The 18,611-nt window shown below is 39.0% G+C and overlaps 1 protein-coding gene and 1 long non-coding RNA gene across 3 annotated transcripts in view; one reads left to right on the forward strand and one right to left on the reverse strand.

The window, feature by feature from the left end:
• musk (muscle, skeletal, receptor tyrosine kinase) overlaps window positions 1-18,611 on the reverse strand; it is a 22,597-nt gene continuing 3,986 nt past the window's right edge. The window contains exons 5-17 of one of the 2 annotated variants that reach the window (XM_016676172.1): window positions 17,967-18,108; window positions 17,733-17,857; window positions 15,448-15,607; window positions 14,997-15,003; window positions 12,640-12,927; window positions 12,334-12,527; window positions 11,888-11,911; window positions 11,711-11,799; window positions 7,476-7,650; window positions 6,601-6,787; window positions 6,309-6,503; window positions 4,545-4,693; window positions 1-1,833 (exon numbers count right to left, since the gene is read on the reverse strand). In XM_016676172.1, the coding sequence (XP_016531658.1) occupies window positions 1,133-1,833; window positions 4,545-4,693; window positions 6,309-6,503; window positions 6,601-6,787; window positions 7,476-7,650; window positions 11,711-11,799; window positions 11,888-11,911; window positions 12,334-12,527; window positions 12,640-12,927; window positions 14,997-15,003; window positions 15,448-15,607; window positions 17,733-17,857; window positions 17,967-18,108 (2,436 nt within the window). In that variant the 3' untranslated portion in view covers window positions 1-1,132. Of the gene's footprint in view, window positions 1,834-4,544; window positions 4,694-6,308; window positions 6,504-6,600; window positions 6,788-7,475; window positions 7,651-11,710; window positions 11,800-11,887; window positions 11,912-12,333; window positions 12,528-12,639; window positions 12,928-14,996; window positions 15,004-15,447; window positions 15,608-16,333; window positions 16,530-17,732; window positions 17,858-17,966; window positions 18,109-18,611 lie in introns of those variants that run through there. The other variant, XM_016676173.1, reaches the window with a different exon arrangement.
• The window catches only part of LOC107837275 (uncharacterized), a 19,431-nt gene continuing 16,027 nt past the window's right edge, over window positions 15,208-18,611 (forward strand). Inside the window, exon 1 of the long non-coding RNA XR_001663295.1 lies at window positions 15,208-15,218. This is a non-coding gene — a long non-coding RNA (uncharacterized LOC107837275). The remainder of the gene's footprint in view (window positions 15,219-18,611) is intronic.

The following is an 18,611-nucleotide window of genomic DNA, read 5'->3' on the forward strand; positions in this document are numbered from 1 at the left end:
AAATGATCTGTGGAGTACTTGATGAAATGAGACTAGACGCATGCTGCTGGTGTAACACATGGGGGTTACCATCCCCAGTCTGACTGGTCTGAGTCCCTCCTGACACTGCACAGTGCTCAGATATCCTCAGGTAGCTCTTGGTGTAGAAGAGAGCCGCTGAAACATCAGTCATTCAAGCTTATAATGATCAAAGCACCAAGTTATAGGATCCAGAGAAAAACCTTTCTTAAAAATTAGATTTTACACATGTAGAAATAAGTTGCAAGCTGAAAAATATCAGAGTCGCATCAGAAAGGACGGCTTGGCTAATATGCTAACTTTAGCCTATGAGCATGGCTCCTTAAGAAAACCTTGTCAACAGGAGCAAATATCAGATTGTAGCAGTAGAATGTCTGGGCAAAGAAACAAATGATAAAGATAGACACAATCTGACGACGTTTAATCAGAGCATTAGAGGGAGTTTTCCAAATCATGAAACCACTGTGGAGTAGCTCAGTTTATCCTGTAAATTGTCACTGGGAGGAATGGTAGTTTTGTGTTTTGTCATCAGAAAAAATGCATGCAGATGCTGCTGCATCGTCCTCCAATCAGACTGGTCTTTTTGTCTGTGATCTGCTCTGTAACATACACATGCAGATGGGTGTGGACATCTGGTGCACATGTACTCTAATGTAACCCTGTATCTGTTCTCTATCTCAGAAATAACTCCAATCCTGGGAGGTTTAGATGTCCCACTACTACAACACATTTAAAAAAAAAAAAAGTCATGAACCATCTCTTAAGCTTTACACCCAGTTGTGCAACTGGCTGCTAATATGCAATTAATTCAAATCAGGTGGTTCAAGCAGAGAGACATTTTCTTATTTTAATATTTATCCTATATAAGGCTGGTTCATCTATGATTTCAGGCTCAAAAATGAAAAAAACATCAAACAAAATAGAATGAATAAAACATAGTTTGTCATTAAAACAGGATATGGATTAAAGATATGATGCCCCCAGAACAAAAATAGGACTAGCAAAGTCAACAGTATCAAGTGTTGCGTTTATCCTTGTTCTCAGTGAGAAATTCTGACTACAATCCCAGTTTCCTTGATGCTTTCCCTTATGCAAGAATCACTTAAATAAAAAATTATGAGTCAGCTTCAGGCTCTGCATTTGCACTCAGGCTGTTTAGATGCATTCGCTCCAGTATCCGGTGTATGCTGCTAAAGCTCGGCCTGTCTGATGGGTGTGTGCTCCAGCACAGACGCATCAGATTATACAGCTCCAGGGGACAGTCCTCAGGACAGGAAAGGATGTGACCATCCCTCACGTAGTAAATGACCTCCTCGTGACCCATCCCGTAATACGGCTGCATCCCGTGGGAGAAGATCTCCCATAGCACCACACCGTAGGCCCACACATCTGATTCGGTTGTATAGCGATTGTAGAAAATCGACTCCGGGGGCATCCAGCGGATGGGGATTGCATCGTTCTCGTTGGCTTTGTAGTAATCGGCTGAATAGATGTTTCTGGAGAGGCCAAAGTCTGCAATCTTCACAATCATTTCTTCTCCAACCAGGCAGTTGCGTGTCGCCAGGTCCCGGTGGACAAACTTGCGCTCTGACAGATAGGCCATTCCCGCGGCGATCTGCTTCGAAACAGAGAGTTGCTCGGGACAGGTGAGGGACGCCGCCTCCCCGTCGGAGGAGAAGCTGCGAGCTGATAGGCTGGCCCGGCTGATGGTGCGCACAGACTGGGTCGGAGATCGGCGCCGTAGGAACTCATTGAGGTCCCCTTGGGCCATATATTCAAACAGCAGACACATGGGCTTACCCACAGCACAGACACCTGAGGAGAGAACAAACAACATCTTTATAATCACAAAATAAGCATAGCGGAACCAAATATCAACAAAATAAACTTTTAACCTAAAAAAACCACTTTGTTATATTTTTAGTATTTGGAACCTGGTATTTAAAAGGACAACATGCCAATTAATCTTTTATTTCCTGTTGTGCTGTTGAACCAGATTTGTCCTAAAGAGGGTTGAAAATACCCAACAGGGCCTTGAACTGTAGCTCTATTTTCTCTGGTCTTAAGATATTCCATAAACTAATAAAGTTTTGTCGGTTGTTGCCTTAAGTGAACTGTGTCAAGAGTATCTATGATTGATTCTGTTTCTGTTTTTGCTTTTGAAATCAAAGGCTCAATGACCTGCTGGTCGCAAAGTTATTTGAAATGCTTTCAAATGTTGTTTTAACCCACAGAGGTTTACTTTCATTTCTTGTTGAGATTCCAAACTCCTTCAGAATAAAATAATATCTGTCAGGAATCCACCGAGGAATCGGGATTAGATGAGCAATACCATGCAGTCTGAGTTTATGAAATTGTCAGTGTAAAAATTATTTCTGCTTTTATTTTAGGCTATTGTTGCAAGTTTGATGTAGTATGTGAGTCATGGATAAAGATGGATGAAGTTCTCTGCATTATCTAGTTATCTAGTCGACAGAGCAACAGGAAAAGTGAAAGAATCACATTTTATTGGTTCTTCAGAGACCTACTTTTAGTTCAGAGCCAATATTGTAAACAGGCTTGAAGAAAGCTTCGCATAAACCAAACTCTTTAAAACTATAAACTACAGGAAGCCAAAAGGAGGCTGAACAACTCTGGGCGAAAATATGACACAAAAACAGGGTCATATAGAGGACCTCAACCTTTACTATTTCCTGTTCAGGATAGTTAAACATACTAAATCATCTTTATCTGAAATGTAGTCTTTTGTATATAAACAAAAGATTCCAAAAATCACCTCTATTATATTTAACAGTTGCCATTACATCTCAGCTTTGTTCTGATACATTATTTACTTGATTACATCTCATACCAAGGTTTACTGATTCTGTCGACAAAGCCACAATTTCCATGTGTTGTTACAGCGCGTTTGGAAAGTATCCACAGCACTTCACTTTTTTCACTTTTGTCGTGTTGCAGCTTTACTTTAAAGGTTATTACATCAATTCTTACCCTTAGCAGTTTTGGAGTTGTTGGTTTTTTTTTATTCATTAAAAATAGAAAACCAAGAACCATACTCATGTAAATGTGATTCCTTTGTTTTCTATTTTTAATAACTTACAAAGAAACCCCCCAAATATTGTTTTTGACAATTAGGTCTTGCTCTAAGAAAAATATCCCAAAGGTAAGAACACTTTTGCAAAGCAAAGTTTTTACGCTAGGGAGGGTGATGTTAGTAGACAGTAGTAATCTTGGTTGAATGTCAGTAGCTTAAATGCTTCACTCCGTAGCTAAATATATGAAACTTAAACTGCACACCTTCATGCATCAAAGCAAAGAGATGCCATCATATGTCGTCTCTCTAAATTTGAGTCGTTCGTCTTATGGAGACGTATTTTTACACAACAGTTGCTGTGTATTATTAGCTGTGAGGGTAGCTAGAGGTTAAGGAAATAATCTAGTCATCCAGGATTCTAATTTCTTGCTTAATCTACAGGAGACCTATTGAACATCAGTCAGTCAAAGCTGAAGCGAAAGAACACATCAGACACCGCAGGTCTCTGACATGGGTGGGGGGGGGACGAGTGAATGTTGTTTTAAAAATATTTCACAACCAGAGGAACCGTGGAACTAACCTTCTCTGAGCAGTCAATGACCGATGGCTCTGTTTATCCTATGCAAGTACCAAAATGAGCATGCTGTGCCTCTAAATGTCTTCCTGAAAGTATGTTTGGATTTGAGCTGTTTGCCTTAGATAAGATAGACTGAATTAGTGGAGATAATGCTTAATGGAGGCCATTTGTTTTACACAGGTCAATAAAAGCACATCGGTTGTCGAGCTGCTTCATGGCAAACACGAAGCAGCTGTCTGAAGTGCATTTATGCCGAAGTGCTAACAATGTGGAAAAAGTGACTTAATTCAAACGAATCACTGTATCTGAGAGGACGCTGGAAACTAAACCACTTTCAAGTGTTTCTAATCTTTTAGACGGTATCAAATATAAAAAATAAAAAAAAATAAAAAATAGGGATATGGTTTATATTACTGCCTGGTTAGTATTCAAATTCAAATTTGAATTTGCATTGGTATCAAATATTTTTTCTTGTATATAATGGTTTCAAGTCTGTTCTTAAGCCAGTTAGAAAGTACAGGACTGTCTCGGTGTTTTGGCACTTTTGTGTGGTATAACTAGCCACATTTTTCAGTTCTAATTCAATTCATTTGAGAAAAGTACTAGTCCTCATAACATAAAAATCATTTTTCCTGAACACACAGTAGCCGTGTGTACAGAAATGTAAGTATTTTTGTTTAACTTGTCATGTTCCCTGACCTTGTACTTGTTCTTTTATTTGCTCCATTCTTTCTGTCTCTTCTCTGTCCAACTGTTTCTGCTTCTCCGTTTCGTTATTTTTGTATTTTGTGCCGTGTTTTTACTCGAAGCATACCCGCTGCTTTAACAGATATCCAATGTAAATTCCAGCTGTGACCGCAGTCCGTTTGGAACACGCTCTTCCCATCTCACCATTTTCCACACAGACCTACTCACCCAAGAGTCGAACGATGTTTGGATGGTCGAATTCGGCCATGAGCGCCGCCTCCCTCTGGAAGTCGTTCTGCATGTCGGCTGAGGCTTCCTCTTTCAGCATCTTCACAGCCACCATGGTGAAAGGCTCTGTGGGCAGGAGGCCCGGCGCTCTGCAAGTATTATAATGCATTACAACATTCATTAATGATTCTCACAGATTGCTGCAGAATTTAGTGTTTTCTGTTTCTACAAAATAAATTACCTAACCTATACCCATTTTGCATGTTCTGTTTTAGCATTTTCATAGTTGCAAAATCTGCTCTAGGCACATACACTACTCTACAAATTAGCTTGAAAAAGCCTAATTCACTGCTTCATCAGTTCATCCGTCCGTACGACTCCCTCGTTTAATAACCACACATTTTCACCTTCTTTTAATGTGCTTAAAATAAATATTTGTGAGTGCTAAAATCATACATTTAATTGAATGTATTGCAAGGATTCAAGATGCTCCCCTATTTGAATTAACTCTATTTCTCATACCCGATTTCACCAGTTGACCAGTTGATCAAATCATCAGACTGACCTGCTCATTGCTCGTTTCTAATAGACCTGATCACCAGGTTTGCTCTTCCATCTGATTTATGAATCCAGATCAGAAAAGAAAAGAAGAAAAATTGTTCCAAAGAATAAAGGTAATTGCACCACTTGGTAAAATCTTCCTATGGGTAAATTACAGAATTGGAAACACATTTGCTGTGATTCATACAATCACCAACACTGAAAACATCCTTTTTAGGCTCTTGGCCCAGTGTACATGCTGTGCACACTCTGCCCACTCTATTTGATTTCCAGTGTGGGTGTTTAGGTGATTCTCCAATACTCTGTATGTAAAAAAAATAAACTAATATAATGAAACATTAGAGTTACCAAGTTTCAGAGAAAGGATGTGGTTTTCGATTAAAGACGTTTTAGGCCTTTTCCATTTCCTGGCAGTGGTTTTGAATTGCTCTGACGTGTGCTTGGTTTTGTTTTGTTTCAACACAGCCGAATCATATGATCGAATTACCTCTTTAGCAAGTCTGGCATAGGCATTGAGTTTGTAAAAGGAGTTTGCAATAAGCCATTCATTTGATTCAGGTGTGTTGGAGCAGGATGCATCTAAAATCTGCAGGACATGTAGCTTTCAAGCACTGGATTTAGAAACTCCAGTGGGAGCTTCATAGGTAGGGGTTTTTTTTCTAGTTCTATTTTGTATATAATAGGTTTAATTTCCAGCCACTCTGCTTCACTAAGTTTTCAATAAAAAATAAGTTTCTGGAGTAATGAAGATGGCATCCACTGCCCTGCAAGAAGAGAAATGCAGCTAAATATATTTCAGGTTTTAAATACACCCAGGTACAGCTTGAACATTGTTGACAAATCAGTTGCTGACAGATTTATGATACTGCAGGAATAAAACTGTGACTCAGGTTTGCTGTTTGTTTTGATGAAGGAGATCAAGTGTGAGACTATGGTGTCCTGCTCTGGGTTCAAGGTAAAGTGGAGGTGACTCCTATAACAGCTCCCCTTGTGACTTTGTGAATGACGCATTTGGTTCTCAAAATGACCAGAGCTAAGACAACCTCTTATCTGTCTTAATCCTTCGCTCTTTTCCTCTGTGTGAGAAATGTAAACATTATTACATAGACCCTTTTTCTGCTGTTGGAATATTGATTTATTACGTTGTTGTCATTGTAGAAAGCGCATGTTGCTGTCTTTATTGCTTCGATCATTCTGTCTCACCTGGCCTGAAAAACACGTCCAAACGCTCCCTCCCCGATGTCCCTGACATATTGGATATTGTTGCGGGGGTACTCGAGGGCCAGCAGCTTTGAGTTCAGCAGCAAAGGAACCCTCTGGTACATGGGATTAGGATGGAGTCGATCCAGCAGGAGCTCAGATGGAAGAGCGCTCAGTGTTGGCGTCCCAATCTCTCTTCTGACAGCGAGGGCATATGGGAAAAAAAATCAAATAAAATCAGAAAACATAAAAACACATTTCAAGTTCCTTGTCTCTTCCTTTAATTTTTTCTTACCTCTTTTTGTTCCTCCACTGCTTTCTCCTCCTGTGACAGCCAATGATGATGATTGTGAGGAAGACAGCGGTTCCCATTGAGGTTAGGACAATAACGATGACAGACATGGAGTAGGCTGGCGATGATGACGTCGAGGTGGGAGGGGGACGAGGAATCTGATCGGGCGCTGTGAGCTCTGGCTTCTTCACTGGAGAAAACAGTAGAAGGAAAGTCACCAGCCTATTGATGTGCACAGAAGACGCTCATTCAAAACCCTTAGCAGGACGTCAAGTCGGAATTATGTGCAAAGGCTTGTGAAGATTACCTATTCAATCATGGCATGCTAAGATGAACAAAAAGGGGATGACAGACAAATCCAGATGTGTGAAACAATATCTGCACATAAATCCATGCAGATTTTTTTTTTATCCTTCATAATCAACATGGAAATTAGTCCAATTTTCAAATTGGACTAATTTGAAGGTATTTCAAATTCCTGGAAGGCAATTTGAAATTCCTTCCAGGAAGGTCACAGCCATTGTTGTAAAAGGTATTTTCTACATTTTCCCAGTGTTGACTCGTATAGACAACATTTCTTCATCATGAGTTAATGGTGAATGAAATTCGCTTTCCCATCAGGAACAGTTTCCCAGCATAAGTTTCATATGCCAGCCAGTATTTCCTGAAATGTGTTTGCGCCAGTCAGTAAGACAGCATAGGAGTTCAAACATTTTAGGGTCAAAACATTATTGATGCAATCCAAGACTGGAGCAGGAAAATCAGACATGATGCAATATTTCTGTGCCAGTGAAGCCCCTGGTGTGATTTAAAGGGAAGGGTAAGAGAAGGTTAGAATATCAATTAATTAAGTAAATCACAATTAAAAGCAAAAGAACCTGGTGCTGTGATTATTTCCCCACACCGAGGCACTGCGCAGTATTCCCAGCGTATATTAGGATCTGAGGTGTAACACCAAGGCTTGTCACTGATTCCTCCAGGATTCCTACAGTGGTTATTAGAATTCATCAGCTCTGGAACGACATCCACCGATAGGCGGTGCTGGTGGGGAACCTACAGGAAAAATAAAAAAGAAAAACAACATTTTGTAAGTAGAAAAAGATATAACTAATGACATATTCCTAAACTTTTCAGTGTAATACAGATTATACAACCTTGTCTTTTCAGAAAATAGCAAATGCTGGGGTAAATGCTTAATGTGCAATATAGTTATAGCTCAGCAACCACTTGGCATAATGTTTTCTGTTGAGGATTTTGGGAGCTTCTTTACTGAGCCTGCAGTTTGTTCCCTCTGGCAATAACCATCAGACAGCAACAGTCACATCAAAGTCTGACTCTACAGGCCTAGGGGGCTTGCTCTACACTGTAGAGGCAAAGTACCAATATGGCAGTGACTCCTAGTAGAGAATAGGACTTGGTTTTCTGAATACATCCACGTCTAACCATCTTTACACTCCAGATGTCTTGTAGCAATTTGGGAAACTTAAAACTCTTTCTTAAGGTGAACTTTTTTTAAAATGATTTCCACTGAGCACAGCAGGTGGCTTTTCAGAGGAATAAAAAAGTGATACTACAATGATTTATCAGGTTTTTTTCTGCTCAGGTCAGTTTAATCATGCACCATGATGTCATAAACAACTTTAACTAGTAGTGTAATCTCACCACATTGGCCAGCTTGTATTGCCTCATAATAGCTGTAACTTAATCTGCTGAATAACTCTAAACACTTAAACTGTTCATCTTGTGCAAGAGGAGAAATGTGCAGCTGAATGCGTCAGCCTCTTTGAAGATGCAATTAGTGACCGTACACTGCGTTTTATTGGCTTGTTGAGTGCAGCAATCGTCTGGGTGACTCATTAGATCTAACGGCAGAATGAGGAGAAATTTGTCAGATTTTCCACTTCTGCGCAGTGACATAGATTCGACCCCATGCTGGTTTTTAACTTTATGATTCAGGCCAAAAAGATTGTATCCCACTGTACATGAAACACATGCCTCAACAGGAGCCGATTTTGACTTGATTTTACTTTGGAGGGTAAGAACTGTCCCTCGGTAACATTAGCACGCTGGATGGTGTTTATGTGTGGCTTGATGAAAGATAGATTCATGGAAAGACTTGCGCACAATGTAAAACAAAATGAAAACAAAGGGTGACATGATTATGACTTACAAGATTTGCATACAGGACACCGTAGCTATCACACAAACTGATGGACTGACAGTTTTCTTCACCTCTCAAGGAAATTTTGAATCACTGATATAAAATGGGGAGCAAGCATGAGGCAGGCATTTTCTGTTTCACATTAGCAAGAGTGGGAAATCAGAGCATAATCTGTTCATGCTGGTTTACAATTTACATACACCCAGCAAAAAAAAAAGCCAGTATTTTCTTTTCAGCATGAGAAAGTTCTAATCTTTGCTCAGTTAAAACAAATGAAATGAAACTATTCATTTCATTCAAATTCTATTATTTTTTTAATAAAGTACAAAAGATTCATCCATTCATTCCTCCATCCATGGAGCCAGCTGTTTTTATTATGCTTTTTTTCCCCCACATCTCCCAGTTATATCCTCCAGGTGTTGTTTTGCAAACTTTGATTACTCCGGCAGGTTGACATGCAAGAAAATAAATAAGTGGTTAAGAGGTGAACAGTGATGAGATCTTTCTTTTGTTTGTCTTTTTTTGCTGTTTGCAATTACATGAAGCACTTTATATATGGTAAAATTAAAGAGCACAAAATAGCGATTAAGGAATGATCAGATCAATTAATGTCCTTTGGAAAACTATTCCAGTAAAAATCAGCCCTCTGATGAGATTACAAGGAGGAGATGAAAGCTTGGTGCTTGCCAAAAACATAGGGCTTGTAGTTAATATGCATCAGTCAAGTTTTAAAGCCTTTGTTTTCATTAACGCTACAATATCACATCATATAAATGAAATTAGTTTTTCCTAAGCAGGAGAGCCTTAAACGTTTAAAATCACAAAATGGGTCATTTCATCGAAAACGCCGTTAAAGCATGAGGTGTTCCCAGATCATTTTAAGCAGAAAACAGATCATTGTAGATCTGCTGTCGACTTCAGTTGTCTACAGCAGATTATTCATTTATTTTAAATTAAAAATAAATTACTGCCTATTTTAATCAAGTCACATTTATGTGCTCAAAATGAGTTTTACAGTTTAGTGACACATCAAAACTATGTTTTGCTCTGGTTTTACGTCACACTTGGCATTTTGAAAACTTTCCCCCAAAAGTTACATTTTGGTCCTTTATGATCACTGTGTCCCGTAGGCTTGCCGTGTTTGACCTTTGGCAAACGGAGACTTTCAGCGCTACTCTTTCATAAAAGCCGGAGTTTTAGAGTGTATTACTAACAGAGACTCATTTTAATTCACTGCGTCCCTCTTGTGTTGAATCTACACATAAAAGAACGTTTTAGGTGTGTGTAAAGGAAGGAAAATTAGAGTAATATGTGAACAAAAGGTTACAGAGAATACACCAACATCTGGGTCATATTGGACAGCAATTGTTTCCTCAATTGGGCAAACGTATATAAGTATATGCCTGCGTGTGTGTGTGTAGGAGAGAGAGGTTGTCCTGGAGTCTGTTTACCATATGCGTGTGAAAGCTAATTGCTTCCAGAGGCAGGATGTGACATGTGAAGCTCCTCCCTCTCTGCTGACCTGGCACCAACACACACTCCCTCACACACAACAGCGCACAGGAGAGTAGTAACGGCTCACCCAAAAAGACCCTATAAGTGAGGAAAGCCGTAAAAAACATAAAGAGGCTTTTGGGCAGCAGAGTGTGTGTTTGTGTTTTAACCCATGCACACCTATTCATGCGCACTCGTGCTTGCACTTGTCAGCGTTTTGTGTCCGTGTCAGTTTTTGGGTAGATGTCTTGCATAACTGATATAAAACTGATCAAAACATCTGGGAAAATCTTTTGGCTTTGTAATCTTGGAATCTCAGATATCATTATCCCAACAGTTTATCCACGCTCTTGTGAAAGCACCCAGCAGGTTTGGGGATTTCGAGAGGTTTAAGAGTTACCCAAATAAGAAGGGAAGGGGACAAGCTGAAAGTTGTTTTTTATTCTTGTGCTTTTCTGAAGTAAAATATAATTTAGCTACCTTAGATGTCGCTGACCAGCTTAATTCCTGTTAAGCTACAACTTTGTCATGTAATGTTTTATGTATTTTTCAACCACTGCATGATTGCTCTATGATCCAAAACGATTCAGTTTAAGAGCTGCGGATGTCCTGAGGGGGTGATTGTCCAGTGACACATGTTTTGTGGATCTTGAGAAAGCTTACAACCTTTTCTCCCAAGGCATTTTGTAACTGTGAGAGCAAAGGATGCTGGGAATGCTCCTAAAGTGTTGGTTCAGATTTTGTGGAGTTAGATTCTGTGAAATTAACTATTTACTGAACACAGTGAAAACATTTCACATCGGTGTGACTTTGTTAAAAGTGAAAATAAACCATAAGTGTTGGAAGCTAAGAGCTTTTCAGAAATAGACTGCTTTCACTGATTAGCATTTTAAAACAATTTAAACAGAAACTGTACATATCAGTTTTATATAAGACTTTGTTGGCAAATACTATACGTCCAACATTTCACAAGGAATAATTATTACATAATGCTGCTGTTTTGTTTATCTGAACAGCCATGTCTCTGTATGGAGTCACCCTCGGTGTGTCCAAACTCTTTTGACCAATCCGACTGACCCAGTAGATGTAGGCCGCGGCCTTCACAGACATCAAAATGAGAAGCTAATGACTGAATGATCTAGCCTTTGAATTTATTACCACCCATTCCCTACGTATGTCCTGTCACCTAACAATCATAAGGCTGCTAAAACTAAGCTGCCAAAAATCAAGCCTGAAGTCTGGCTGAGTGGTTTTATTACACGTTTAGTCCATTAAATTAATTGAACGATTAATTAAATGAACGTGTCCTTTAAAAGCACTCCTTGAATTTGGACACACCCCTTGATTAGACCCTTTCTGCCTTTCTGAAAACCTTAAACATGAGCACACACTGATAATAACACCAGAGCCGCCAATTGCAGTAATAGCAGATTTGCTAAGTTGTTCATGTTTGCTTACCTGTTTGTTCCACGGTTGACACTGTATTCCAGATCTTGTGATATTCACACGGCCTTGGTAGAAGCGACCTCTGCCATCGTAACATGTTGCTGTTGACAACAAAGAAAACACTGGGATTAGGACACTGGGTGTTTTATTGTCAAGTTTCTCTCTTCTGGTTTGTCTTTTCACACTTACTTGTTATCTGATCTTTTTGGAGATCTGAAATAAAATGGGGGAAAAAACAATAAAACGTCAAAGGGAAACAGCACTGGTAACTCATTTTGACAACATAAACAATTATATTAAATTGTGGTATGACACTAAGTGGTATACAACCAGAAATAGAATAGGATGTTGGAAATGATCTGCTTGAAATGTTTTGGGTTTTATTTTTTCAAAAACGCTATGAAAAAGACATCTATGCTTAAGCTGTGTTGTCTATTACTATTATATGCAGATGATACTAAAATGTATATTTAAAGCTCACAGCCTATGCCATCCTGGCCTTTGAGAAATTTAAATCCACCCACAGTTACAACCACTACTAATATACTTACATACAGAAAAAAACTATGAACTATACCTTGAGCTAAAGTGTCACGAAGGAACACTCATCACAGTTTTGAGATGTCATATCTTACCTACAAAGGGGATATATGTACAGCCATGTGGGTCAGTGTGCAGACTTGGTAAGGCCTGACAGTTGGGTAGCAGTGAAGTAAAAATTTGGGACCCAGTGACTGAGCTCAAGAGTCCAGCCTGAACTGAACCAGTCCCCTCCAGTGTCAACCACTCCTTATGGCAATAGAGCTCCTTCACTGCCAGGCAGTGCTCTCTGTTCCAAAAGTGAAGACATGAATTTAGATGATTAAATGGCTTAAATGTATTTCCTGCTCTCCGCTTCTAACGCAGAATCAGCCCAAAGGGAAATGTAGACCGCTCAGTACCTGCAGACCGGTTTAGGGGCTGAGCCACCAGATGGGTTGCAGTCGGGGAAGGCGGAGTGGCAGAGCAGCGAGAGGGCGACTGGGTTGCACAGTCCGCTGAGGCCTTCCAGCTCAGCCAACCAGCTCTGAACCAGGTATTCCTGCATCGCTTCAGGATCCGACAGGGAGGAGTTGAAGAAAACCAGAGAGTCGTCTCGAAGATTTGTTCGACACGCATCTCCACGATATGCACTGCAGTAGCCTGTGATGCCCTTATGACTGCCTGGTATCTGTTGCTGCTGATGATGTCTGTTGGAGAGAAAGAGTGTGTGAACAAATACTTGGCCTCTTGTGTCTCTTTCTCTGTTATTTGTTGTGTTTGGACAGTTTATGAGCTATAAGATAATCATCAAAATTTCATTGGTTTTAAGTTTGCACTTTAACTAACAAATAGTGTTTGTTTTAACTTTATAGAGGTAGACTTGTTGTATCAGATTGTTGTTCAAGTACTAATGTCCCAATTTATAGCGTAGCATTCTCCTTACGGTTTTCTATTGGCAACATGTAAGAAGGAGAACATTTTTACATTCTCTGTCTCACCTAATGATGAACAAAAAACTTAAATAAAAAATAAAAAACTGGGGCAGCCCCTCTTTTACTGCTTTGGTAGACAGTAAGTGAAAATATGAGATGTTTTTCACCTGAAATATCTCAACATGATCCAGATGTTGATGATGAGAGAAGCTGTGGAAGGTTTACATGGATTGCATGCCGTCTGCTGGACTTCCTCGCTGCCTCGTGAATGAACATCTGTCACATTTTATGTAAAAACCTGTCTGTGTGCCAGACTCCCTCTATTCCTGTTTTTCTCCTAGTTTGATGTTTGCTATTACTTCTCCGTTGCCTGTCAAGCCTTCAGGCATGGAAACACGTTCATCCCTGTTTGTCATTTTGACTCCTCTAAACGCCTACATGTAGAGCTAATGGCTTCTTTTCAGACCCAGGCTTTTTGTTGTCGTTCTGTTTTACGGCATTCACAAGTTCCAGATTGATGATTGTGCAAAGTTAAAATCAAAGTCCATTTATCCTTGTTTTTTTTTTTCCTTTTTGATCTTCAATTTCTATGTCCAGATGTGGCGATACAGTTTACCCTGTGTATGGCCTGCAGTCATATCCATTTTTTGTCTTCAAGCAGTCACTTTCTAATGCATTTTTTTTTTTACTAAGTCTGTGACTTTTTTATGCGTGTTAATGCAGCTACGATTGTCTCCATAGTAACGTATTTAAACTCCAAAAAGTTAAAAGTTTGGCATGGGGGTTCATAAAGTAAAGTAAAGACTGTTTGGCACAGTAAAAAAAAAAAAAGCAGTGTGGTGGAAATCCCAATTTAAGAATGAACAAACTCTAAAAATAATCTAACAATAAAAATAATCTACTGTTCCCTCAACATTTACTGACCCCTTCTGGAAAAACGTGTAAAAGGTCTTAAAATATGTAAGTGATGAAACGGCGACCCACTGTTCAAAATGGGAAAGAAAAGAGAACACATGGTCCAAGTGAGGATGATCTCGCTTGCATGGCTTGTTGATCTTAATAAGTTAGAAAATAGCAACATGACCCAAATTACTTACTCAACCTTTCACATACTTAGTCAAAGGAATCATTAAAAGTTTGAAAACAACTGCAACAGTGACAGGCAAGTCTAGACGAAGACTTTAAATGAGTTTGGTGGAATTTGATCAAATTTACCTGAGCTATAACTAGAATGCCAACTGATCTTAAAATTGGCTGTAACATAAGACAAGGACTAAATATGAACTAAATATGTACAAAAGCACCTTACTCACACTCTTCAGTAGTTACTGGATCTGTGATACATGGCATCACGAACTATTTAAAACACCAGATGGTCTTAAAAATCAGTTGTGCTGCACGAGTGAATTTAAAATGGGTTCTCATTGTTCCTCAGAACCAAAATCAACCTTTTTTTTCCGACTTACACCTCAACTCTCAGACTTAAATTAGGACACACACTGGCCACTTTACTAGGTGCATTTGTTCAATTGCATATTAAGAAAAGCAGCAAATCAGAAAATCACCCAGGTGCAGCTCGATGCATTTAGTCATCTAAACGTGGGGTAGAAATACTTAAGTTCAGCAAAAAGTGAAAAGCTACTAAGTTGTAATGTGTTGTACCCAAAATTAAAGGTTGTTTTTTTTAATGTTCAGTCCAAAAATAACATATAAAGTCTTTTAAAAAGCTTATTAAACATCTCTACTTGGGCACATATACAAGGCTGTGCACAAAAAACATTCAACACATTAAGAAAAGACCATAAACTGAAAGATAAAAAAAAGAAAAAAGGCATCTTTCTTACCTCCAGTCTATAAAGAGGCAGTATCCAGAAGACACCAGTTGAATGAACCCAAGTTGAACAGCGAGAACAAAGACACAAGACAAATGGAGAAGACAAAGTTGATTCGTATGTTTCAGTCTGGGAGAGCCAAGAGCAGCCATGGTGCTTTTCTCTTCAAGTCGTGGTAATCTGTGAGGGGACTGAAGGACAACCAGGTGGAAGCGGAGTGTGTATGCAGGTGTGGTCACTGTCATTTGAGGACGACTGTGAGCAGGGTGTGTTTTAAAGCAAGAAACAGCTGAAGCAACATAAAGCACGACCATCTGGCAGCTAGAACAACACAAATAAGCAGCTGGTCACAACAACCACTCATCAATAAAACAGTTCAAACTTCGAACTAATAAAAACACTTCTTTAAGTCTTTTTTTTTATGAGAGTTTGATGGCGATGAAAACTATTTTCTCTACATTACCTATAACAGTGACTCTGGCACTTTTTTTAACATTGTTCGCTCCACCGCTGTGTCTGTTGGAGGCCACACATGTGTATAATGCCGACTTAGTCACCGTTACTTTAAGGACGGAGAGGATTACATTTCCCACCAGAGTCTCCTCCACAGAGGCACCGGACACCTGGAAAGAAAATCACAGACGAGAGAAAGGTGTACTAGACACAGATCAGATAAGAAGTCTACATCAAGTCATAAATCTGGTTCTTTTTCAGTTTTTAGTAATTCATGTGAACAGCATTTTGAAGTGAGTTTAAAAAAAAATCAAAGCATGAGTATGTAAGTGGGTTCCCATCTTCATATAAAAGATGACGTATGCAATGATCTGCAATGCGGGAACCTGTGAACGAATGAGGCTAGGCTAGCTGCTGACATGTGGCTGTGTCTATGTTTGAAGTCGCTTTTCACACTGTCTGTTTTGGGACCCGGCCTCGTTGACATTAACGGCCTTAACAAGCTGCCAAAAAATCACCTCCCAAAGTCATTTTAATCAGCACGCGCACACACAGACCTAGTATTTACAACTATTATGGGCTTATAATCATGTTGTATCACCCTGGACTATAAAAGACCCAGACGGTATGTGATGTAAGTCATTCCCTTAATGGTTTGCATGAGGAAAGTCTTGTGTCCTTGTTAAAAATATGACCTATTTAACATTCTGCATTAGTTATAGTCAAAAACTTAGAGAGATTTCTTAGGCTTTGATTCTAGAGTTTACTTTGAAACACTTTGAGCCAATCATGAAACAAAATTCTCACATTGCTCTCTCATTTAATAAGACCAACATTATTATCTAACCTGATAATTGCGGGTATTATTAGATAACTGCGATGCAATCTCTTTAAACTTTTGTCGCCATGATGAGAACTCGCCGCTGTTTATATCCCTGATCCCACGGCCCGCCTGAAAGCCCTCTAACTGCTCAATCTGTGTGAATGCAAGTGCAAAACGCAGATATCAAAAGCAACAAATGAAAGTGTAATTTCTGTTAGTTATTAAAGGGTAAGGGATTCAACATCTGCGTTTCTACAACCTCACAGCTGCTCGTTCTGTTTTAGTTCCGACACAAATAAGTGAGCCCCTTTTTTCTGCACCTTCAAAAGAAAAAATATAAATTCCAGAACATATTACAGGTTGCATGAATCTCAATTTGTATTTTAATGAATGCCTACTGCAGATTTACCCACTTCACGCCAATGATCGGCCCAATAAATACAATTAATATCCCTCATAAAATGTGCTACCTGTGTAACATGAAAAAGGATTAGAATGTATTTGCCACCAGAGTTCGTCTTCAAAGAGTAGATGTTTTGGGTACAAGTCATAGACGACTCCTCAGCCAGGAGTGAGCGTTATGGGCCATGTGAGAAACTGCCACTGCCTGTGTTAACAACTCTTTCCTCTGGCATGTTAAAGAAGCACTGCTACTGTACTTAGAGGATCCGATTGTTACGCTGTGGAAATACTTTGCTGAAGTAGTTTGGCCTTAGGGTCACTGAAATTTACTACCTTTTTTAAATGAACATGTATATATCATAAGATTTTTTTTTTTTTCTTGAGATCATAAGCCCTTCAGGAGAAATGTGGTTTCCTCATTGCGGAGAACCAGAAGCTTACTGTGACCTAAAACCAACACTAGAAGACAGGAAAACAAAATAAAATGTGCTTTTGCAAAACCCCACTAAGGTTTTCGGAGATTGTGAGATTTTATAAAAAGTTTTGCAACAGCAGCACCATGACAAGAGCATCAATCCCCTTCCAACAGCAAATAGTATGGAGGTCAACAAAGTTATTTACGCAGTCCATATTTTAACTACAATACCACTACTGAAAATATACGTCTTGTTAATAATATTTTAAAAAAATACAATTTAAAGCATTCGTTTAACCACATATAGAAGCTCCACATAGAAGCTCTGAAGCATCTGTCTTATTTAATTAAATGTCATTGAGTGGCAAAAATCACCTTACATTCAAAATTATTTAAATACAAAATAACAGCAAATTGATTTAAAAAAAATCTATATATTTTACTAGATGTGTAAATATGTTTCGGCATCACTACTTAAAGTAATAATAACACAGATGCTCCTCAATTTATTGTCTGCCGTTGTAAAAGGACAATTACATAATTATGCAGACAATAAGAATGAATTTTACCAAAAAAAATGAAAATCAGAAGAATTCATTTTAAATGTGTTCAAGTTTACATGCATATGCAGAGTAAATTAAATCCAACCACTCACAGTATTCCCGTTTTCCAGCCAGGTGATGGTGGGAATAGGATTTCCAGTGGCATTGCACTCCAGGGTTATCTGGCTACCATAATCTGCTCTCTTCTCTTTTGGAAATCGCAGGAGTCGTGCTGGAGCTGAGCAGATACACAAACAGGGTGCTAGATCCATTTAAGCATAACAATAGAAACAAGTCTTAACTTGAAGCAAGTTTAACCATGCAAGCATAAAAAGCAAACATCGTACTTTGTACTTCAATGGTGACAGGTTTTGAAAAGGCCAAACCAAAGCTGTTCTTTGCCACACAGCGGTACATCCCAGCATCCTCCGTCTGGATCCTATGAATTTTTAGTGCCCCATAATCAAGAATGGTGACACGGTCGCTGATCTGGAAGAAATTTGTTCAAAGTGTAAAAAGTCTGTTTAAACTTTTCAGTATTCCAAGATCATATATGAGTCAGGAATAACATTATAAACCTTTCAAAAGTTAAGTGAAGGCAAAAGCTTATTTTATTATAAGCCCTGTGAGAGGGTGAGATGTATTAGAGAGCAAGGACTTTGCTGTCAAAGTTGATGTATTAGTATGAGAAAATAAATGTGAAGCAAAAAGTTTAACAAGCATATCGGCTGCATAGTAAAGCAGTCATGGTAAAAGCAGTCTTGCTTGTGGTCTTTTTTACGATTAAACTGCAAAACAGTGAGCATGACTGAGCATTTGAGAGTAACAACAAACTTGCGGTGTTTACTTGCTCAACAAATTTCTCTGACCCCAATTTATTTGAGCATCTTTGGGATCCACATCAACCAACAAGTCCGATCTGTCGACATCTCACACCTCACAGCATTTATAAGATCTGCTGCTAACATCTTGGTGCAAGACCCTGAAGATTT

Source organism: Poecilia formosa, unplaced genomic scaffold, assembly GCF_000485575.1.
Source record: "Poecilia formosa unplaced genomic scaffold, Poecilia_formosa-5.1.2 Scaffold129, whole genome shotgun sequence".
Lineage (NCBI taxonomy): Eukaryota > Metazoa > Chordata > Actinopteri > Cyprinodontiformes > Poeciliidae > Poecilia > Poecilia formosa.